Genomic DNA, 24,894 nt, shown 5'->3' on the forward strand with positions numbered 1-24,894 from the left:
GGTTCCTGCCTGACTTCCTTCAAAGATGAACTGTAACATGGAATCCTGAGATGAAAAAATAACCCTTCCAAGTTGTTTTTGGCCATGGTGTTTATCACAACAGAAAGGCAAACTAGAAGGTAATGATGGGTTTTCTCTGACCTTCGTCTCTGGCTCTGATCTCTTCCCTCTCTAGTAGAGGCTCCATCCCAGAACCACTAACCTTCCCACCATCTCTGAAACATGTCTCTTCTCCATAGTATGGGCCAAAGATGCTCTCAGGTCATCTTTGCCCGATGTGTGGTCTTCCCTGTGCTAGTATCTTGGTCAGTTCGCCATGAGTACACCTGTCCTGAGGGTGCTCTTTGTTGGTGCTCTGTTTTACCAAGTGCTCTCCCCTGTAAGGGGCAGGTCCATGACCATAAGATGAACAGCATATGTGGAGAGAGGCATAAGGCTCCGTTTTAACCTGTCTGCTCGCCCCCGACCAACTTTCCTGCAGAAACTTACAATGTATTTACCACACAGCACCTCTGCAAATAAAGCTAAGAATGACATCAACTTGAGCAGTAAAAGGATATATTAGCTACAAGCTGATGTCTGGGAAGATATCTCTGGCCTAAAGAATAAAAAAATCCATGTCCCTAACCCAGCACAAGTACCCTGGTACCAATTCTTGCCTACCTTCCTGATGCCTTCCGAAGGATTGGATACACAGTTGTCAGTGCCTCCATTCTTGCTTATGGTCCGCCAGAGCTCAGCAAAAGTGCTATCCTGCTCCAGGGGATTGGTACCCTTGGCTCTGAAGTACTCATAGACAGCAGAATCCCTGACAGTGCCATAAGACATCTCCAGTTGCTTGGACAGGTCCTGAAATGTCCTGAAAGGCAGAAAAGGGGTAACAGACATTGGTACATGATGCATACTACACACTGTAAGGATAAAACAGGCTGCAAGTCCCGCCCTGAGTTCAAAGCCCTACTCTGACTTAACTATCTGCAGTCCTCACACCCTACATTCAAATGTCTCAGTCCCTCAGCCTGGAGCCAAGCCTCCATATGTCACAGCTAAGTTTTCTCAGTAGGATTACCAGGCATATGAAAACAGGTCCTTTATTGAATTCAAAGCATAAAACAGTAAGAAATGATTCCTGCCATCAGCAAGCTTCAAGTCTAGCTACAATATATATATATATATATATATATATATATATATATATATATATATATAGAGAGAGAGAGAGAGAGAGAGAGAGAGAGAGGAAATCACAGAATAACAGAGTTAGGGCAACAGAGAACGCCAATTATTGATGGTTTCTGCCCCCGGGCATCCAAAGCTGAGCAGGCAAGATGGATGATGTAGATGACTAGCCCCAACACTTGGGGTTACTGTGGCACAGACACACACTATGATGCTGCATCAATTAAGAGGCATCCCCTCCAACACTCGCAGTTATGTTGGAGTTGCAGCCAATTAATGATGTTCAGCTCCTAGCAGCCAATCTGATTTTTGAGAAAGTAATGAAAAATGGATTTTTTACATGGATCTCCTGAATGTTTTAAGCATTGAAATGTATTTAGCAGATACTGACAACCAAGCAGCAATATTTTGGAGAGCCTGGGTTCATTTTACAGAGAGAAGCAAATGCCACAAGCAGGGAACAGATCAGAAGGCCAGAGTGTCTCGGGAAGTCCCTCAACCTGAAAACAGACAGCTAAGCTGGATGCAGAGAAAAAGGCTTCTTTCCAAAAAGAGAAGAAATTCATATACTTTCTGATTTGTATGGTAGCAAACCCATCTTAAACTGACAATGTCATTAAGTGGAAAATGTGCTTTATACACCTCTCCCTAACTCTACTATGCCTACATCACTCAAGTTACCATACCTGGAATACCATTCTTGTTTTACAATAAAGTATGGAAAATCTGCTACTTATTTAATGTGTGTGGCTCTGTGACTCTGTGTGTGTGTGTGTGTGTGTGTGTGTGTGTGTGTGTGTGTGTGTGTGTGTGTGTAAAGCTGGCACACTGCAGAGGGTCAGTTTAAACCCACACGATGACCTGGCCCACTTGGAGATCCAGTCACTGCTGCCAGACAGCACCATAAGACAGAATCCTTCCATACATCACTAGCCCAGGAAGAGATCTAAACTCAACACTTAAAATACAGTTTCCAGTGCTTGTTATTTTCACAACATTAGAACATCAAAGACACTTTACTTGAGCCACTGTTAAGTCAGGAATCCTCTGTAGTGAGGGCAGGAAGGATGAATTAGTACCTTGCTCTTGTTTGCCATTTGAAAAGTGCCTATCATGACAGTTAGAATGCCATATACCAGGCCAATTTACAATTTTTTTTAAATCCCAATGTTAATCCAGCCTTTCTTTCCAGGGTCTAACAAGATCAATTTTTATTTATTTCTCTTCTGAAATTCTCAGTATGTACTCTATCAACCTGGCTCACTCTCTCACTGAGCCCCCCTCAGGAAGAGTCAACCCAACTGTCTTATTTTGCTTTTCTATTGATGTAATAATCTACATGACCAAAAGGGGGTTGGAAAGTAATGGGCTTATTTCATCTTACAGCTTAAAGTCTAACATGAAGAGAAGTCAGGGCAGGAACCTGGAGGCAGGGACTGAAGCAGATACCATGGAGGAGTGCTGCTTACTAGCTTACTCCCCATGGATTCCCAAGCTAGCATTTTATACAACCTAGGACCACCTACCCTGGGTTTGAACAAGCTCTAGTAGACTGAACCCTTCCACATCAATCATTAATCAAGAAAATCCTCCAGTGCCTTACCTACAAGCAATCTGATGGGGGCATTTTCTTAGTTGAGAGTTTGCCTTGCTAAGTCTTCCAAATTGTTGTCAATTTGACAAAACACTAACCAGCACACAAACCAATCTTGCCAGGCTGATCTGTACATCTTCCACCTTCTGCTCATCTCCAGCAGTTTTCCCTATCCCCCATTTAGCAACACCACCAATCTGAAAATAAGAAATGCCACCCATTTTCATCCAAGCTACCAGACTATGCCTCTCCCTTTGCCTGGAATTCCTTTATCTTATCCATGTACCTGTGTACTTCTATAAATGTAACTGAAAAGCCATCCTCAGCCCAGGTCTCTCTATACTGTCTCCACAGCTTGAACGTTATTATAGCTGCAGTATTTCACTGGTACTTCCAGGAGCAGCATTCCATAGCAAACACAAGCTATAGCTCTGGAGTCCATCTAATTGTCTTGTTTCTAGACCCCACCAATACTACTAATAGGGTGGGTCTGAGCAAGTTCATTAGTATCTTTATGCCTCAGTTTCTAAATGTTAAGATGAGGGCTCAAAGATGAGCCTGTAGCAGTGGATTCTTATTGAGGATTAAGTAGGACTCATGCTCATGTCAAAGAGCATGGGGTACCTGATGGGGTCAATACCCAAGAGATGGAGGCCATGATTCTGAGATAATATCACACACATGGGTCACACCAGATGTATGAATTTGGAGGTCTGGAGCTGAAGCAGTCCCATCATTACCCTATGGCCCTGGGCCCAGGGCTGACATCAGCCTGCACAGTAAGCACACAAGGACCAGCAGTATATAGTTGCTTCCTTCTTCTGTGTTGCCATACTCTAGAATCCCCCTGATCCTTGCTTTGTGGCCCAGAAACAGAGCTCAGGATTCATTTCAATACATTGCAGATGAAAGGAAACATAAAATAACAAATTTGATGAAGAAATCTTTCTAATTATTGTTCATTATTTATATCTAATTGAAGCAAGATGTTCCTTTGCTTGAAGGGCCCCAAGGGTTGTAACTCTGCTGTAATTTGCCTGTAATGAAAGGAGGGGAAATCTTCTATTTCCTACACTTTTTTTTATTTTTCTCATGGTAATACAAACAAACACAGGCTTTGATGAATGGGAAACATCAGGATGAATTACACAGTTGAGCCTAAATACTGAACTCCTCTAAATTACTGCAGTTTCCACAAGTATGGAATGAATGCATAACTTCTAGGGAGCTCTGATCTCCTGTTTTATCCCCACATTTGAAATGGAGATTTCCTCCATCCTGTGTATTTATTCATGATGGTGCTCCTGGCCAGAGGCTCAGGGAACATCAGTGATGACAAGCAGGCAGGCTGAATGTTAATGGCTCTATCTCCCTTTCTTATCCAGCATAGCAAGCATCACTTCCATCTTGGGAAGCTTCACCTTCTGACTCTTGGCCTATCTAGTACCGCCTATAGCTACAAGTTTGTATAAAGAGATCTCTCCAATCACAGATGCATACTCTCAACAAAGAATTCCATGATCACATCCATGACTGTCATAAACTAGGTCCAACCATCATGTTTCTGGGCATCCAAGCTAAAGTAGGTAGAAGAGGTGGACCCACCCAAGGACAAACCAAAACTATCATCTCCCTGGGCAGTCTCCCTCTTGTCAGAGTGCAGAGTGTTGGGAAAGGCACACAGGAAAGGATAATGGAGAACAAGGACAGCCAGTCAAGTGGCTGCCAAGCCAGCATTGGCAATCAGCAAAAGACAGATGTTGAAAGTAGATAGGAAACCCATCCAAAAAAAGTGAATGGGTTTCACCAGGAGAAACTACACTTGCAGCACATACAATTAACCTTTTCTGAAGCCACTCTTTTCAGCAAAGAGTGACTACAAGTATCCAGGCACTTACATTATAAGACAGACAGAGGAAGGGCATGTCCACTCTTCACAGGTCAGATTTCTGTCAATCCAGTGTGTACCACACACTGAGATAAAGTCCCTGAACCAGTAACTGCCCCCAAACAGTTCATAGATGTTAGATGTCTGATAGGTCAAGCACAGTGACAACTAAAGCAGGAGATGAAGAGTGAGACTCTCACAGGATTACAAGAAGACATACATGAGCAGCTGGAGAAAAAAACCCAAAACCAAAACAACACTGACCAAACATTGTAAATGGGAGTGAAATGCAGTTACAAATGGGCATCTCTGAACAATCATAAGAGGAGCCAATAAATTGTGAGCCAGAAAGAAGAAGCAGTTCCCTAAAGAAACACTTAGCTGAACCATGTACCCTGGGTCGAGGCAACCAAGAAAGAACCATTGAGTAGGACACACTAGGAAAAGAAGTTACCTATGTAGGCGCTGATAGGTGAGAGGGCTGTGTTCACCTGGGATACACAATACAGAGTGATTGTAGCCAGCTGGCAGAGAGCTTTGGACAGCTGGCAGCTGTGGATGCAATCCTGTCTTAGATGTACCAGTCGGCTGATGTACCCCCATCATCTCTCATGTGGTCTTTGAGACTGCAGTCTCAACAGCCCCCTTGGCATGATGAGAAATGGAAATGCTTGATCCTCACTCCAGATCTAACAATTCAGGAACTCTTGGGCTGGAGATAGGCAGCTGTGTTTTCACAGCTCTTCAAGAGACTCTAATGAATTAAGTTCCAGAAACGTGGACCAAAGCAACACATTTAATAGCTGAGGTCTTAGCTTTCATATGTCATCCCTGTTTCATAGGGTTGATAAATATTAACTATCACAGGCATACATCCAGCAGTATGTGTCTGCTCTTCTGTTAGACTGTCAACAAGCAGCCCCAGTGTTTTGAACCATTGTGCCCACATGGCAGAGTTAAAGGTGGTATATTGCTACATTCTAAAAGTCTGGAACATTGGTTGGCCCTCACAGTGGAGTTAATGATATACCTCAGGGTCACTTGGCTTGATATCCTGCAGTATACACAGGCTATTTGTTTACCCTATCTTTAAGAGAACAATGTAACAACCAACAGCACTTACCTTGGATTTGCCATGTAATCAGGTAACACAGACTAAGCTAATGCAGAGTTTTCATCTCAAATTATGGACTCTTCCATGCCTCTGATTCAGAGTAGCTGGTAGGGGGTAAGCATTTGCAGAAAACGGCCAGCAGATCAAAAGTAACCTTATACAACAAATACCCACACACAAGTATTGGAAGCAGCATATAGACATTGCGTGATAACAGTACATTTGCAGTACTGTTTGGAAGCCGAGTCAGTTAGGGACAGTTTGGATCAGTTACTTAATCTCTTATAAAACTCTGAAACTTTTATGTAAAGTGTCCCTCACTCTTTCCCGATGTAATGCTGTCTGTGATGCCCAATAAATACGAAGCAAAGCCTTTTGTTAGACACACAGGCAATAGGGACAGACATAATTCACACATCAGACATAGACTACAGACTAGCAAATTACTACAAACTATAGACTAATAGAAGTCACTGGGAGAAAAGTAGAGAATTCAAACTTAGGCTCGCTCTCAACCAAATTAATCCAAGAAGGAAAAGCGCCAAAATTTTCTTTCCTCAATGCAACACCAACACATTTTGGAGGCTCTGAGCTTATATTTAATGCATTTAACCAATACAGGATAGTAACTAGGATGGCCACACTACAGGAAAGAAAGCATGGGTAGGAAGCATACATCAGTTTTCAGGATCACATGATCAAAGCCTAGCTCTTCAGCCATCCATTTATCTCCTCCCACCCCCCAAAAAAAATCCCATACCCCAATTTATTTCTATCTTCTCACTAAGGTACAGGCAAATCCTTCCTATCACCACTTAAACTGTCACCTTAACAACAGTGCCTAGTCCAGGTATCCAGGATGCCTAATGAGATGGTCTGGGAAATATCTGAACACCCATGGACCATGGAGATACCAAAACTCTCACTTGCTTTGTGAACAAAATGGCTTCTACTTCAAAAGCCACCCCAGAATAGTAGAAGGTCCAGGGCAAAGAATCACTTGGGAGAAATGGCTTCTAAGGCATCCTCCTGGGCTCCTTGGATCTTAACCAGCTGATGAAGTGCCACACCACAAGCATGCACATCTTGTGGCTTCTAGTACCTGTGCTGGTCTCTTTCCTTTGGACAACACTGAATGTCAAAATCCTCCCATGATGCCGGGCATTGGTGGCACATGCCTTTAATCTCAGCACTCGGGAGGCAGAGGCATGTGGATGTCTGTGAGTTCCAGGCCAGCCTTGTCTCCAGAGCGAGTGCCAGGATAGGCTCCAAAGCTACACAGAGAAACCCTGTCTCGAAAAACCAAATAAAATAAAATAAAAAAATCCTCCCATAGTAAAGCCTACTCTGCTCTCCAAGTTTACGTGTGAGCCCATGTGTTCCATTCAATGGCTCTACAAAAGATCTGTTTGGAGCTGGTTTGAGCATCTCCCACCCTGAACTGCTGCTGATCTTGGGCTTCCCCATTAGAAAGCCAGCTGACATTCATGAGCCTATCAAACAGTCTTGCAAACTCTGCAGGTCTCCTTTAGCTCTGAGAGCAGTTTCTTCCATTTGCACTTTAACATCTTTGAAGTTGTTTAATGTCCCCATCAGTCACAGCCAAGAACAGTCTCCCTGGCTAGCTGTCACCTTTCACCCCACCCAACACCTTTCCTTATAAGTCCATCTTGCTCCTTCTAGATACATTGTCATTAACAAAGAGATAAATGTGTTTGCAGCACGGGAAAAATCAATAATACAGAATTTATAAACACTTCTTTGCATGATAACAGAAATATTTACATTGGCAATGAAGATAAATACAGTTGCAACAAACAGAATCAATACACAGTACATGTAAAACAGATTTCAAGATCCATAGGAATGCCATATCCTAGACCTGATTGATTCCAGAAAGTCTATTATTCTTATTATTCTTCCTAAAGGAGAGCATCGAAGTGGCCTACAGATGGAGGAGAGTGGGCACAAACATCCCCTCAAATGGAAGCTCTACTACAGTGTGCAGATGTGTCTGTTATCATTCTAGCACTCTCGTGTTTCTGTCTCATTTCTGAATCTACCAAGGATGATGTTGAACACATGGAAGCAAGGCCTCCTGGTTATCCTTCCACCCTCTGCTTGGGGACACATTCTGCCTCTGTCTTCATTTTTCAAAATTCTCCTGAACCTTTGTGTTTTGGGCCACTTCCATGCAGAGCAGGGTTTCCCAAGGGTCTTCCTTCTTTCTTTCAGCCATCATGTAATATGCCCTGTTTTCTGAGAACCTGCCTATTTGAGGCCCTGCTATAAGTCTGGGGATAGAACAACACAGAGGTCTTGCTTTCATATCACTTGCATGGTAAAGTTGGAGAAAGAGGTACACACCATCAGTATGTGATGCTGGGGTCTGAAAACAGAAACTATATACATGGTCTCTAATGTGAAACTCTTTCACAGGCCCTTTGTTTTTTAGTACACTTTTGTTTTCTCCAATATTTTACACATTCTAAAAATTAAAAACAAAAGTAGTCTAGGCATGCAGGCTGTAACTGAACACAGGGAAGATGAGAAGGGCATGGTTGGCAGCCCCTAATGAAGATAATGTGGGGAGATAACAAAACACAGCATGCTTTATGAAAAAGAATGGAGCAAAAGATTATACAAAGAAGCCAGGCAGTGTTTTCAATATCAGTCTTGGCATTTGGGACCATATTTTTCTATCTTCGCTTGCACTAGACAAAGATGGATTGGAAGGCACAAGTTTGTGGAAAAGCAGACAGAGAGCAACAGCAGCTGTCTTTCCAGGAGAAGAGGCAGTGTTGCTGAAGAGGCAGCCTATCAGCTTCTCTTACCCAAGAGACTTTTCTCCTCAGCCCCTCAGCAAGTCTGGAAGGTACTAAAGCTAGATACACATAGGCTCCTCATGTCCAAAGCCTACTAGAGGTACCGTTCTAAGTAATGAGCAGAGTAACAGCTGAAGTAAATCCCAGGTCAGCAAAACTGTCCTAGGAAAGAAGTAGGGGCCACACCAGGATGAAGGTTGTATTGTCCAAAATGAATTTCAAAAACAAAACAAAACAAAAATTGAAGTCAACAAATTCCTGATATGTTAATTGGAAAATAATGATTTATTTATTAAATAACTTATAATATAATATTATAATTTCATTTTATTATTTTATTTTGCCTAATTTATCATTAAAGTTTATTATACATATAGCTGTTTAGAAAAAAAGATGGCATATAGACTTCAGCACCATTATTTTTCTAAGAATCAATTTTGTGTCTTGAAAAGTATCTTTTGTGTCAGAGAAGACAATATACATTGAGATTGAGAGATACCTCCCCCAAAATTGTTCAGAAACAAGAAAAATACCTCTCAATATCTATAAGTAGTATCTACGTGCACTCTTAGACAAATCATTAGTAAATATAGAAGCACAAAGAGGGACAAGCTAAGAGCACCTGCAAGACTTCCTGCTCTGCCAAATACATTCCTGCAAAATTGCATTTGTATTATATGCAAAAATGTGATCCTAATGACTTTTAAAATCCCTCTGATCTGCAAATGTCAGTTGTGGACTCTGGGGACTTAGCTCCATGCCTTCTCTTCTCTTCCCATATCCTCCTTTCCTCCTGGGTAGGCCTGCTAGTCAGCTAACACCCATCTTTTAAAGAGGAGTCGCTTCTCAACTGCAGCCCCACCAAACATCTACTCTGCACGCTGGAGTAGAATAGATTTACTCGTTAGTCCCAAGACTCCAGAAGAACCTAAAAGTTCCAAGGCCGGCACACCCTTGCCCCTACCCAGAGGTCAGGGATAAAATTCCTACCCCAGGCAGTCTAGCATTTCCTTAACTCCAGCAACTTTGAATTAGAATTAACCCAGGCCTGAACCCTGAAAGTGATCAGACTCAATGATGTGAGATGTGAAAATAACCTCAGTGATGTCAGGAAACTGGTCCTGGCAGAGAGTGCAGGGCTGTGCGCATGGCAGAAGCACACTTTTCTCTCGGTCAAGTCGTCAGGCCGCAATTGTCCTTGGTGAAAGACTCATGCCTTGTGTAACTACAGTTCTGCCCCGACTAGCCTCTTTACATACAGTTCTGCCCCCACTAGCCTCTTCACAGGATACTCTTCTTGTGGAGCACTTGTGTGTAGGAAACCCTGTTCACACAGGTCTTCCTGTCTGCCTTTAGGCACAGTGCCTTCTAAGCTATATCTCATAAAAAGAGTGGGTCCTGGAGCTGAGGAGATGGCTCATCCACAGCACTTTCTACTAAGGACTGGAGTTTGGATCCCCAGCACTCATATACATGCTGGGTGGCTGTGGTGGCATTCCTGAAATCCCAATATGTGGGAAGCAGAAACAGGGAACACCTGGAATAGGCTGACTATCTAGACTACCCAAATCGTGAGAACTGGGTTCAACTGAGAGACCTTGCGTTTTATATAAAGTATAGAGTGATCAAGGAAGACACCTAACATCAACCTCAGGTCTGCATGTTCATGCACATACCCCTGCATACTCAAACACACATATGTGTACAGACACACATGTAAACATGAATACACACAAGCATGCATTCCATACACACATACACATGCACACACCCATGTATACTTATACACATATATGTGTATAGACACAAGTAAACATGAATACACACAAGTGTGCATTCCATACACACATACACATGTAAAAATGGCAGTAGGGAGGGAGGGAGGGAGGAGGGAGGGAGAGGAGGGAGGGAGGGAGGGAGGGAGGAAGAATAAGTGAGTCCACATCCACTAGATCCATGTCACCTTATGCACTCTAGGCTGAGCCTTGTCTTGGTACTTACCCATTGTACCTCATATATTCTATGTTCCTGACTCAACTGTGAGCTCTCTTGAGCATGGACACATCCACTTGTCCCATATATGCTGTGGTAGACAGCAGTAGAAGAAGCAGCTCTTATTTAAACCTATTCTGTGCTTGAAGTTGAAAAACTGAGTGTGACTGGAGAAAAATCCAAACCAGAAGCAAGTATGGCAATGGGTCTAACTTTAGAACCACTAACTTCATCGACTTCAAGTGGACCCCTGATGCTACTGGACAATCCTCTAAATTTCTCTGCATACTTGATTCTGACAATCTCTTGGATGATGACTCTTACAAAATGACCCTGCTTATTATTTCCTAAGAAATCAGAAGCTATCAGTAAAGAACTTGGTTTTTCTAAAACCACCAGCTACCTACCCAGCTTCTTTGTACTGGCACCTCTTCTCCTGCTCCTATTTAAGTGTATCTGTGTCGTTCTCCTGTGTCTAGGACTTGCTTGCCTTCTCAAAGTACATTGCTGCTCCAGTTGCCCCTCTGTCTCTTATATTATGAAATTACTTTTTTATACGGATCATTTGCCTGGGCTTGAAAACACATATATCTTCTATCTTAAAAAAAAGAAAAGAAAAAACTTGATACTTCATTCCAACCTCCCATCAAGTCCCTCTAGAGAGTTAACTAAGGTTATCATTTCCATCACCCTCTACCATTTCTTATGATTCTGACTTACTCATTTGTCTAGCCACAAAACAAAAGCTGATTTTCTCAAGGGCATAGTGATCTTCCAACAATTGAGCCCCCCCTCTTTCTCACATCAGCAGTATTTGACAAATTACCTCTCTCTCCTTCCTAAAGCTCTCCTTTTCTTGGGTTTCAGAACCACCTTGTAGGAACCTATTCATGCATTTTGTTTTTAGTTCTTTATGTTTTTCAGACTGAGCTTTGGAGTATTCTGGAGTGTGGGCATCAGATCCCTTCTTCTCCAGTAACAAACATTTGCCAGAATCTTAAGCCCATTAGCTAGGGACACCTCTCTACATTCTGGACTTGCCCTAACTTGCCCCACAGGCTCCTAGAAACTTCTCTGGTGACTTCTATTTAGTTGAGTAATATGTTCCTAAACTAAACATGCACACACTCAAGCACTAAGTACTAGCCCTTAAACCTAGAATAATCCTAGAATAATCCTTTGAGTCTCCCATCTCAGCCAAATGAATCTTTGACAAATGTCACTGTCTCAAAGAGGCATTTACTGAAAACGATATATAAAATATTCACACCTTAAAATGTAACAAAAAAGAATGTATCCCAGCCTGATAAGAGGTGTTTAATGTTGGTTTTTCCCTAAGAATGAGACCTGGCTACTTGCTTGATTGCTATATCACTAGTATCTGTAAGTTGGCTGATAAGCTATCTCCATTTGTTTTGAACTGAGGGATTTTCAGATATTGACGACTTTCAGAGAGAGAGAGAGAGAGAATTGTAATGTATAAGTTATCTCAGCCTTGCCTTTAAAATGTCTAAGTTGTAAATTCTGTTGGAGAAAGTCTTCATTGTAGACTTATCACTCTCATTTTATCTGCTGAGGTGAAGGCCTATCAATGGCTTGGGGTGCTTGAATCAAAGAACTGTGGTCTTGGAGCTGAGGGATCAGCACAGGATAGTAGCTATCCCAGATCACCAGTCCTGCTTCTTCACGGGGTAACTTGTGTTGAAGTGTTGAAGTTTCAAGATCCAGTTTTCTCATGGATTCAGTGGAAGTCAGCATCACTCACCTGAGAGAATTTATTAGACAACAAGCTACTGTCTGCCTCCCTGGCTCTTGTGTCCTGTCACTCAGTGAGAAACTTGTACAGAATCCCTGTCAGTGGCCAGCACCTCCATGCCACCTCCATGCTGGCTCCCAGTTATCAACACCCACGAATATTTGCTGCCACAAATCAGTACAAAAGCAGGATGTACCATTAACCTTTAATATATCAGTGGTGGGGCTCTTAATTCATTATGAACCTGTCATAAATGCGACTGAAATGTAAATAAGAGTAACTACCCTCCCAGGAGGCTTGAAGGTATCCTCCTTCCCTCCCACCTGGCACCGCAGGACTCTCCTTCCACTCCAGGGAAACCACCATTTGTCTCTTCTCCTCCTAATGGGCTCCATCCCTCATATCCTTCTTTAAAGATATCTGTGCCCCTCTGCTATGCCTGCTTCCCTGTCCATAACAGGACATGCTAGAAGAAATATATAATAACTGTAACTCCCAGACTCTACTAACACTTCAGTTGTATTGCTTCATTTAATCTTGGCAGTATCTCTTTCATGAAGTTATTAATACCCACCCCCTACTTGAAAGATGAAGAGAGAGAGACAGAGGCCCAAAGACATCCAGGATCTGGTGGACGTAGCAAGTCAAGAATCTGTCTTCAAACTCAAGATGGCTTGGTGGAAAAAAAAAAAAACTTGCACATTCCAGTACCATCCAATAACAATAGTAAGTAGCCTGACCTAAGTGGGGAGAGCCAGAAAGCACACAGATAATGGAAAACACCATACTCAATGTGCTGCTATGGTTAATCACAGAGGTGCAGGAAAGTAATATTGAACTCATTCCAACTAGGCACAAAACAAAGCATTAGAGGATTGCACGAAGAGAGTTTAGTGGGAAAGGAGAGAGCAAGGTTAAAGCTCTAAAAGAAAAGTAGAATTGACACGTAGAAGAGAATAATTGAAAATGCCTCATACCGAGATAACAGTATTTTCAAATCATGGATATCTGTGGAGGTGGAATATTCTGAGAACCATTAGTGGTTTACTAAGAAGAGCAAATATGGTAAATGATGAAGTAGCATTAAGTACAGGATCCAGAGACAACAACTGTCCATAAAATACTTAGAAGATAGTTATAATGTAACTGTAGAAGTGCAAAGGAAATGGAAAATTGAAATATCATGACACTTAGACAATTAGAGGGTCAGAGAATACAGAGATGAGCAAGTGGCTTGTCCTATACAATGGACAGGGGCAAGGTGTAATAGAAAACAGTCATATGCACATTAGAACAAAGCTGTTGAGTAACAGTATATATGTACTTGCATGTGTGCAGTGCATGTATGTAGGCACACATGTCTAGGTCTATATGTATGTAGGCATGAGAATACACTTAATGATCTCAGGATAGGAAGAAGAAAAAATTGCCAAGGGAGGCATTGCTGTAGGACCTGAACACTTGGCCTGAGGGATGCCATTTGCTATGAGAAATTTCAAAACAAAGGACCAGTGCCAGGATGGGAACTCCCTTGGAGGCCAAATCATGTCTATGCCAATGGAACCAAGGTAACTGTTCAGAAGTCTTAGGTCTGTTTATAAACTACATAGCTCTGTGAAGAGAAAACAAATTAAAGTATTTCCCTGTGGCAAAGCCTGGAAGAAAATACTAGCACACAGGAGCAAAACCAGCTGCAATTAAATGTAAAGCCACAGATAGTAACTATTCTGAATCAGTTTGCAGAAGAAAGTCACCTGAATGAGGATTATCGATTCTAGTGACAAAATTAGGAAAGGATGTGGAGAGGGAGGAACATGGTATGTTTACTATTATAGGCCTTATTTGAGTGCAGAGGATGGAAGGGACCAAACTTTGAAAGAAATGCTCTTACAATGACTGGTTAATTCATCTTTAGAACCTTCTTCTTTGATCACCAATGAGGTATGGGGGCTGGCCTCTGCCAAGATCTAGATGAACTTGCTGATTAACCTAAAGCCATGCCTTCTCAAGCCTGCATATGGAAGTGCATTAAAGATCATCCTTAATTGGCTCCAACTAGGAATGATGCCCAAGCCATGGATCATTCAGTTACAGATGATTTTATGGGAAAGAAGGTTCTTGTGGCACCATTAGTAGTGCCGAGTGCAAGTCATACTCTCCCAGGAGTTCCACAAGGTGCATAAGCCTAATCCTGGCATTCTCTCCAGCCAATGACAGGAACTGGGCCAGTGTCCATCAGCAGACTGCCTGAAGGGAATAAAACACCTAGATACAGAACTATATAAAGCCACAGAAAAACTGTTAGAAAAATACATGGAAGGGCACAGGCATTTGTGGGCACCAAAATCTACCCAAGTCTAATCATGTTTCATCTCATAGCAATCCTGGGAGTTATCAAAGATCTTCAGTATCAGCCCACCAACTTATACCAGCTCATCCAGCACAAAATGTTGAGCACAGAAACCAGTCCGTTCTGCTATCCTCTTGCCAAGCAAGAGGGAACTAGGAGAGCATAATAGTCCAGCTCAAACACTATCTTCCTTGGAGTCCAGTATCTTACCCAGGGAGCACAGCACATCGGCGATCCAATGGGTGTCCTGATGGGATGGTAGTGCAAGGTGGGTATTCAGAATGTGGGCAGTGATGACAAGCTGTGTTTAGGAACATCAATTTACCACTTGTAAACTCTGTGGCCTTGAACAAACTGTGTCTCTCCTGTGGCCTTTTGCTATATTAGTATCCTTGTAGGCAGAACATGGATATTCATGAGTTGAGTAAATCTAGCCAAAGCTGTGAGAACATTCCATGAGTGTTAGTTAGTTAGCTGCTGCTGTGACTGTCAGTTAACCTGACTAGCAAATGAGAGATCAGACTCTAGAATTATTATAAGTGGCCTGGGTATGTGACAGGCTAGTAGTCATTGACTACTTAGAACAGTGTGTGCTTGTTTTGAATTGGGTGTTTTCAATAGCTTATGATTTCTGGGCACTTATAGGTCCAGCACTTCCTTTGCTTGTAGACAACATTTACATTCTTTGTCTGGCCCTATGAACATTTGCAGTAGAAACCACTGGACAAGTTGATCAACAGCTCTTCCCCTGCTGTAATATTTCATCATCCTGCAACCTGGGCTGGAACAAAAAAATCCTTATCTTGTTTAGGATTCTTTCTTCCAACAACACAGCATCATGAACTACTTTCTGAACTGTTTTCTCTAAAAACTGGAATCTCATTTTGTTATCTACTGGGACTCAGGGGTACCATAGAGAGGATATCACAAACAAATTTTGAACAATTGAATCCCAGCTTGTCCAGACATTGGAAGCATTGCCCCTGCTCGGCACTGGCAGCTATTCTCTAGAAGTAGAGGCCTGTGAGCTCCCCCCTAAGTCACAACAAGCCCATAGCCACAAGACACTTGAGGGAGCAAAGCAAATTCATTCTTCCAAAGGCATGAGCTCAGGTGGCCATGGACTTCCCCAACTTAGCAGCACAGTGTTCTCCCACACTTTCTTGGAATGAAAAACAATGGATGCACAACAGTTCTGCCATACAGCTAGAACTAAGCTAACTGTTCCCTGGAGCTTAAGAGAGCCTTTTATTTCTGGTGGAAGCTGCCTGTCATTCTTCATGGCAGACATTCATCTTCTAGAAATCCACACAGGCCTGTGTTACACAAAGACAGTTCTCCCTGTACCTTTCCCTCCAGAATCACTGTCTTCTAGAGGCAAGGTCTCCTGGAGAACTCTTTCTCCTCCATGATCACAGGGTATCTCTGTCAGGTGGGACAGACTCTGCCTCCCATGCTTCCTGGGCTTCCCAGAAGTTCCAGGGTCAGGATGTATGTGGAATAGATTTCTACATACCAAGGGTTATCAAGAAAACATTTCATTCCAATTTGTTTGAGTGAGTGAAAGACAGATGAGCCATGTCTCTACTGTTCCATCCCTAGTATTTATATCCTGTTCTAGATATTTTAGTTTTTAAAATAAATAGGGATACTTACATTTTGAACCTTTCTTTCCTAGCTTGGATAGAATGAGTAGAGAAGAAAGGTCAGAAGAAATTTGGGACTATTGATTTTAGGTTTGAGTCCTAAGGAAAGGGCTCAAATAGTTGGCTTAATAGGCAAGTGAACACAGTATGTGCAGGGGAATGCAGTAACAGGCAGTTCAGGAGCAAGCAGGACCATCAAAGAGAAATTTTCCTCCTTTCAAGCCTGCCCACTGTATCCTATCCATACCTATATTCTTCCCAACCACCCCAATGGGATCAATGGTGCACCTACATAGGATATTCTGTCTTCCAAACAGGACTTCTCCCTAAGGAAAAAGCCAGGCTCGTCTATGTCAGAAATTCACTTCAACCAGCATTCTTTTGAGGCACAAATGGGGCTCACAAAACAAAGGTGTGCCCTGTTGAAGGAGATACAGGGTCCTGTCATACAGTGGTGACAAGATGCTCTGTGGGCAACAGTGATGAGATTCTACCTGTGATGCTTACTGAAAACACTTTATGACTACCCACTGCTGCCAGGTTGAAGTGATCCATCCACATACAACTTCGTACACTAGGCAGGGCTTGTCACACATAGTCACCCAGCATTATTTTATACTTTGTCTTCTGACCAGACTGAAAAATTTCCCCTAAGCTCACAGCTCTATCTCCTCTGGTCTCTTCCATCAGGAACACATCTTCCTAAACATGCAGTCAGCCCCACATAGTATATAGGGTGTGGCTGCATTTCACTACCTCCAAATTCTGTGCTTCCACAAAGATAATCCCTTCCCATGCTATAGGTTGGATTGAATCTAACACTGATGTCTGGACCTCCTATCTGCCACCTTATATGTAGATAAGCTAAATGAGATCATTGGGTGCATCCTACATCAATGAAGCTTGTCTAGGTGACTCTTCTACTGCTGTAATAAGACACCATGACCCACTCCCCTCCTTGGTGACACAGCTCCTCCAATAAGTCCTGATCTCATAATTCCTCCTAAACAGGTCCACCAACTAGGGACCAAGTATTCAAATATAAAAACTTATGGAAGCCATTCATATTCAAACCAATGCAAACTGATGAAATTAGTAAAAGATAAGATTTGTATATGTATAGACGTATTTCACAATTCAGAAAGAAAACACAAGGGTCAAGATTGGGGTCATTCATGGAGTAATTAATCCAAGGGGTACCAAAGATGGTCAGCAATCATCAGAAGATATAGGAGCAGTGAAGGAAAAATGATTCCTGATGGCCTGCAGAAAGGACCAACCAACATATTAAGCTCAAATTTCCAGCATCTGCAATGATAGAACAATGCATTTCTGTTATCCAAGACACCCATCTTATGGTATTTTGTCTTGGTGATCCTAGAAGACTGACACATTCCCCATTTTGGCAATGATGGAGATATCCCTTATGGCAGTATTGTTGTGCTGTGTTCAGTGATTCAGTTTCTGCTCTAAATTGCCAAATGCCACTTCATGAAGGAGAATGTGTGTTCCCATTGATCTTTTCTATCTCTAGAACTAACACAACAATGGCTACATGGCAGCAATTGGTCTCTTTATTATAGAAATGAATGGATGGATAATGGATGAGCAGTACAGTCGTTAAGTCACTTATATGGTGATATTGCTAAAGTATTGTTATTTTACCAATGTTCATCTAACTCCAGACACCAAGTGTATTCAATGACAGTGTGATGGACAATCAATGGAATATTAACTTGTGAAGACACTTATCGAGGAGAGTAAAGTGCCCAGTGTACTTTCCAACTCAAGTTCACTTCTAGCACTTTCTAGCACTTGACCTTAAGAGAATTTTATCAGATGGAACTACTGTACAGTCTTGGTACAGGCAAGCCACAGGGAAGGGCAGAGGTCAGTGGAGAGCTCCTGACCAATGGTCCCAATTTCACAACTCCTTGTATAATAGTCTGATATCAATATGTAGGGACCTCTAGCAAGAGGAGGCATGATGTTTAAAGGATGCTTATTTGTTGGGCCCTCTGTAAGTCCTCATGAACCTCAAAAGAGGCGAGAACAAACATCTTCATTTCCCAACAATGAAGCCAAAGCATACAAGCCAAACTTGTTTGTAGTACTGGAGCCAATATCAGGGCAACTGTGGATATGTGTGTCGAGGTGTCTGACTCCAGGATGTTCTTCCCTTAAAAAGCATCACTTTTAGATAAAATATCACAGTGCAGACTTCACAATCTGTTTCCATCTTTCATCTCAAGAGATGTCTCAATATGTATATGATTCATCACATGGTTAGATGGAACATTTTCACAGACCCAGCCAATCTCAGCTGTATATGAGGAACCTGCCAAATAAGTTGAGGCTCTGCAGAGGATCGAGGTGAAGGCCATAGTCATGAATTCTTGGAGTTGACAGAGGCATTGATAGCAGAAGCCAAGGCTTGAATAATCTAGAAATTATTTCAAACACAGTAGGCAATATAGGTAGGTCATATGGAAAACACTATACCACTTTATGTAAGTGACCAGAAAGCCCATGGATTTTCATATCCACAGGGGACAGAAGAGCTGGAACTAACTCCCTAAGGATAATTAAGGATGTTATAAATGCATACTTGATTATATAGTATATTTCATGATACAGCCAAATAATCCCTCCATAAATGATACCTATTGCTGATGTCATCATTATTAATATTCTATTAGTAGAAGTACTGTTATTGTTGCTGAGATTATTTCCCTTAAAGGGTCAAGGAAATTTATGTGGCTGATAATGACACTGTAGTAGGCTGCTTTACTGTTGGACCCATTTGGCAGCTTCTTGTCCTCAAAAGGAAATCTCAGTGACCCTTGGCTAGAGATGAGTTCTGAGGCTCAACATACATTAAGCCCTTTAAAGAATAACCTGGGTTTACATTTCCCTTTCTCTTCCTCCTTGCTATATAAAAAGGGTTAACATGGCAATGAAAGCATGGGATCGTAACTCTTATGATATTAATTAAAGTGAAACTGCAGATGGTGTTTAATAACAACTTGGTCCCAGAAGGTTCCAGGCACTTTACCTAAATCAAACATATCATCAAGTTGGCATGAGAATCACAGAGACTCTCCCTGTCACATCTGGCCAGGGGCACGTGTTTTCACTGAGAGTGAAAGTAACAAACCATCTCTATTACTTATGCAGATGTGGCCTTAAATGGCTTGGCAGTCTGATTCTACCCCACCAGATTCTAGAGCAAAAAATAAAGAAGTATTGATTGCAGAGATTAATAGCAGAGCTTGAGGAGAAAAAAAATGGTACAAACACCTTTTTCTCTACTTTCATGATATAAATGCCTGCCACCCCTGCAACCTAATTTTGTCACCCAGCACACGGGAGTGTATTAATTAAAGTGACACCAAGGACAGGAAAATCTGAGCTCTTGGGGTGATGACTAGAAATACATAAATAGGCATCTCCCAGAGTGTCTCAGTAAGCAAGGCACATTGCCAGAATAACTCCTCTAAGGAGAGGTTGGGAGGGGTGTGCAGGGCTCAGCCCTGGAGGTCACAGCTCAGGTTTCAGCAAACACCTCCCAAACCCAAACAAAAAGCAACTACCTGATAGTCCATAGTCATATCACAAAATTGTGATGTGCACACATGCATGCATGTGCACACACACACATACACACACACACACACACACACACACACACACACACACACACACACACACCACCACCACCACCACCACCACCACCACCCTGTTGGCCCTACAAATCCTATCCACAGGATTTTTATCTGAAGTTTCATACAACTGTATGTTGACAGTATTTCTAATAAAATGTTTTTGTATTGAACATGTACAAATTAGACTGTCACTTTCATAAATGTCTCCTAATAGCGATTGTGGAACAGCTGTTATTAAATATTTACTATACACTATTTTTCATAATGAAGATGGCCTTACAATAATAGCTCTTTTACAGTTTGATTTTACAATAATACCAAAGGATATGTGTTCAGGAGCAAACAGACACTGAATTTTGACCAGGCTAGAGATACGCTATATAATAGGCTCATTTCCTTCTAAATATGCTGAGAAACAGTAGCACGTGCAAGAATTTTGACTACAGGATGTCTTCAACTTACAATGAATTTACTGAGACACAGGGTCATCCCAAGGAGCATGTGCATACTGAGAAAGGTGAGGTGGTGCTGGTTTGTAGGTCGTGATTCTGAGGGTCATTGTGACCTGCCAGGATTCAAACTCAGAACTGAAAGCACTTTCTCATGCTGTTCTGATAGAAGAAGACTAGATCAGGGACGTAAGCACGTATTTCCCAAAGATACAGTATCAGAGCAGCTCTCCAGAAAGGTGTGGATGGAAGCCTTCCTCTAGACTCCGTGTTTTTCCCTCTGAAAGGTCATTCCAGTCACCCATTTACCAGCAAAATGTGAACTGGGATTATCACTACCTAGCCATGAGGCTTCCATCTCAGGGAAGAGTAGATCTTGGCAACCTTGGAAAGAGAAGTAAGAAATTAGGTTGGTATTAACTTTGAGGATATGAAAGGATGATACATGAGTTTAGATGCTCACATTTGCATTGTCTTATATACTTCAATTTCACTGTTACCAATGCATCAGTTTCAATAGCCAAGCATGGCAACAGGGCACAGTGTGTCCTGATTTCAGATACTACAGGGGATTCAGCCTCAGTTCATCAAGAGCACTCAACAGTCATTATCTATTGGGGGTCTCCAGTTAGATATCCAAGAGCACCTAACACTGATCTTACTGTGCCTACATCAGCAGGCTTCTTCCCTCTGTACTAGCATTATCATTCAGCCAAACAGTGGAGTCAGGACCTGGGCTGCCTTTCTCTCATCTGCCGTATCCCAACAGGCATGACCAAATTGACCCCACAGTATTTCTCAGATCTCACTCTTCTGACAACATCAGTGCCACTGCCCTAGTTTAGGGGAATACACAGAATAATCATTAGGACGGAGCAAGAGATATAAGTAAAGGAGAAGAAATGAATCTTATTTATAGCAGAGAGGTAACAGACTCCTATCCTCCACTCCTAGGGCTATGAAGGAGACAATGTGGCTCCCTTGAGTATAAATCCACACATATACCTAGCATCTGGGAATCTGATCATACTTATCTGTTATTCTCCCTCGGACAACCTTCCATAGCTTCCTTCTGTGACCTCCAAGCTGGAGAAACATATATATATATATATATATATATATATATATATATATATATATATATATCATCTTCCTTTACTGAATCTCTCTCTCTCTCTCCCACTCTCTTGTTTCCCTCCCTCTCTCTCCTTCTAGCTCCCTCCCTCCCTCTATTATATACACACACCTTTATTTGTTTGCTTTCTCCCCTAGTAGGCTATTAAAAGGAGAGGATTGCTGAGTGGCAGGTATGGAGCACTGTTACTGGATTTACAGAGCAATCATTTTAGGAGGTTTATTATTCTTAATCTACAGAAGAGGAATCTGGGGTGCAAAAGGTTAATTAGCTTTCTCAAATCCACACACCTTAAGATCTGACTCCTGAGCAGATACTTCTAAACATGTTCCTTTGCTTATGCTCAGAGAGGCACATGATAGGTCTAGCTTCTCTCCCAGTGTGTTCCCAGAACTAACCACAGCACCTAGCACATAATAGGTAGTCCCCAAAGATACTGTGGGTCCAGAGTGTCCCACAGTGAGTGTAAACTCTGACAAATGGTTCAGTTGAGTTCTGTTGCTGGCCCTGTTACATGACTCAGCTTCCTTTCTCCTCAGGAAATGGCTCCTTCTTCCTGGCATCTCCACAGGTCATGCTGAGCAGGCTCTCTCACTGGCAGCACTGTGTAGAGTAAAAGTTAGAGCTAAGCTGTTTAGAATCTCACAAGATGTCAGGGAAGAGAGCAAGTTTAGAAAAGAATGTGTAAAATCCTCTCCTTTCTGAGACCAAGACAATGAGTCCCCGAAAGGACAGACGTTTTCTAAGAATGCATAATAAACGACTATTCCAAAATCCTATCGAACACTGCAAGGACTTCGCAGAATGACTGAGGAATGTCTACAAAACCTGTCACTGCCTAAAGGTAGGCTTACTTACACTTAGAAAGACAGTCTTCTTCAGACTCAGTCAATAGCGCCCTGTACTGATGTTCTTAGCAGTTCCTGGTCTAGAAATTGAGTCATGACAGTGGTGCATAGTCTAAAACTCTCAGGACCTAGAGGACACATGGGGACTACTGTGGGGATGTGCTGGTGAAGCCAGCTGTCAGGAAGGCACTGTGCTCAGAATACCTTAGTATCATCTGGTGTTCAGATGATCTCTTCAGGCCTAAGTAAGCATGTGATTATAACTGAGCTAACCTGGGCTTCCATGTCTGATGACAATTCTACAGCCACTGCCCAAAGTTAGGACCTTGAATTCAACACAGTGAGCAGTAAAGGGGTGGGAGTGGCCAGTGAGGGGTTGCTGATCTCCTAGTCTGATCAGTCCCACATGTCATGAATTATACAGAGCTCTTCAAACACAACAGATCACTGTCCATTTTCTGTCTATAGGAAATTTAGTGGTACATCTTAGAAGGACAAGTTGGATCTGCAAGGCTCCAAAGAATCTTTTAGGGGTTGTAGTGATAGGTACAAAAGATAAATGATACCCAGTGTGGACATGTTAGCTAGGGAAATATGATATAAATGTATCCAGACTGAGCATTTTCACACCCTTAGAAGGCCCTGGCTTCACCCTTCACAACTGTTGCTCCCGGTCTGTTTTCCATCAGTAGATGCCTCCTTGTACTCTAGCTTGGTCCCAGCCCTGCTTGCTCTTCATGGCTTGTCCTACTTCCTGGGTCCTAACTATCCCAATTTTAGGTCAAACTATGTAAGAAAGGATGCTGGGCTTCTGTCTCCCACAAAGATGTGATCCTAGGGCCTTTTCCTGTATCCCGCCCCACCTGGTTGCCAACTTCAACACTTTTGTTCTATGAGGGAACAGGTTGATAAAAAGGAAGACCCTTCAACCAAGTTTACTTCTCTGAACATGAGCCTAAAGCCTGGGCAATCAATGAACTGAGATCTTGGGGAAAGATCCCATCAGCTGATTTTCTACTTTTCATGTAAATAATGTATTCTTCTCTGGTCTGGCATACAGTGAAGAATACTGACAAAATTGGATCATAAAAGAGACATCTTGTGGTTTTAATGTGATGGAAGCAAGTTTTTCAAGTTAGTATATTGAGTTATCTTTCTGTTTTAAAGAAATATTTTCTATTTTTAAAAATACATTTGGGAAATTCACTTTACTGCATAGTTCTTTAAAAGCGAACAACTGAATTTGCACCAGCTTTGCCTGTATCAAGGAAACAGGGCCACTATGAGTACACTTTGGTAACTGTGGGCCAGAGCTCCAAATTTAGTAGTAAATGCTGAATCAGAACAAAGACCCACATTAGAAACAGTAATATACAGATCTCACCACCATGGATGAGGTCTGGAAGGACTGTTTCATAAATCCACTGCATTCCATCTTAATGAACTCAAAGAATGCTGCTTCTCTTGACAGAAATACAGCTTCCTCAAATAAAGAATCAGAAACAGTGCCTCTAGGTTTCAAAGACAAACAAGTACAATGAACATTAAGACAGAGTCTCCTGATCTATAAAAACAAACAGGTACAGCTAAGAGTACAAGGAGTAGAGAAAACAATTGAAGATCCTCAGGCCTATAACTGAACCTCTTACCCACTTCCATCTATCTCCCTCACTGTCTGCCAGTGGAGTCCACCATTGTGGCAGATCCATGGGTTCCATAGACCGTACCTGGAAACGGCCTTGCCTGAACACCCTTATCTCGAAGATGCTATTTCATTTTTCTTCTTCATCTCCTCTGCCTCATCCTATCCACCTACTGATGGATCACTACTTTTGCCTCATCCTCAGACCATCTTTCTCTTGTGGGCTTGGCAAGCACACCTCCAGATAGCAAAATTAATAGTTCTCACTTTACATATGTCATACACAAGCCTATTGTTCTAGAAACAGCTTACTTCCTGACTTCCATATGACTTGTGAAGATGCTGCCATGGTCTCTATAACTAATAATGAAGTCTTTGATCCTTTAAAGGTCCTTTCCTTCTCTTCATCCACCATGTGTAGTCAATAGGATTCTATTGTTTACTCTCCTTTTGCATTCATTTATACTATTATCTTTTAGTGCAGCTTCCTTCTCTATGCCCAGCTACTGCAGGATCCTCTTAGGTCTGCACTATTTCAGTCCTCTGATTTAGTTCTAAAGAGATTACTCCAATTTTTTCTGAGATATGAATTCCCCTCAGATCACTCTTCCTGACAAAAGCATTTCAAATTTCACTTATACTAAAAATTGTTTGATTTTATTTCTAGCCCCTTTCCTGTAGCTGCTGAGCTGAGCTGGTTCCAGTTCAGGTGTGGCCTCCTTCCTCCTTCCCTCTATCACCTTTCCCAAGGGATATGTGAACTTGTCCTTCTCCCTGGTTCTTATATGGATGTTGTGTTGTGACTTTTCCA

General features: G+C 42.1%; 1 protein-coding gene across 1 annotated transcript in view; it reads right to left on the reverse strand.

Moving 5' to 3' along the window:
• Grid1 (glutamate ionotropic receptor delta type subunit 1) overlaps positions 1-24,894 on the reverse strand; it is a 692,044-nt gene that overhangs the window by 46,724 nt on the left and 620,426 nt on the right. The window contains exon 13 of the mRNA XM_035452799.1: positions 664-859. Coding sequence (XP_035308690.1) covers positions 664-859 — 196 coding nt within the window. The remainder of the gene's footprint in view (positions 1-663; positions 860-24,894) is intronic.

Source organism: Cricetulus griseus, assembly GCF_003668045.3.
Source record: "Cricetulus griseus strain 17A/GY chromosome 1 unlocalized genomic scaffold, alternate assembly CriGri-PICRH-1.0 chr1_1, whole genome shotgun sequence".
NCBI classification, from domain to species: Eukaryota; Metazoa; Chordata; class Mammalia; order Rodentia; family Cricetidae; genus Cricetulus; species Cricetulus griseus.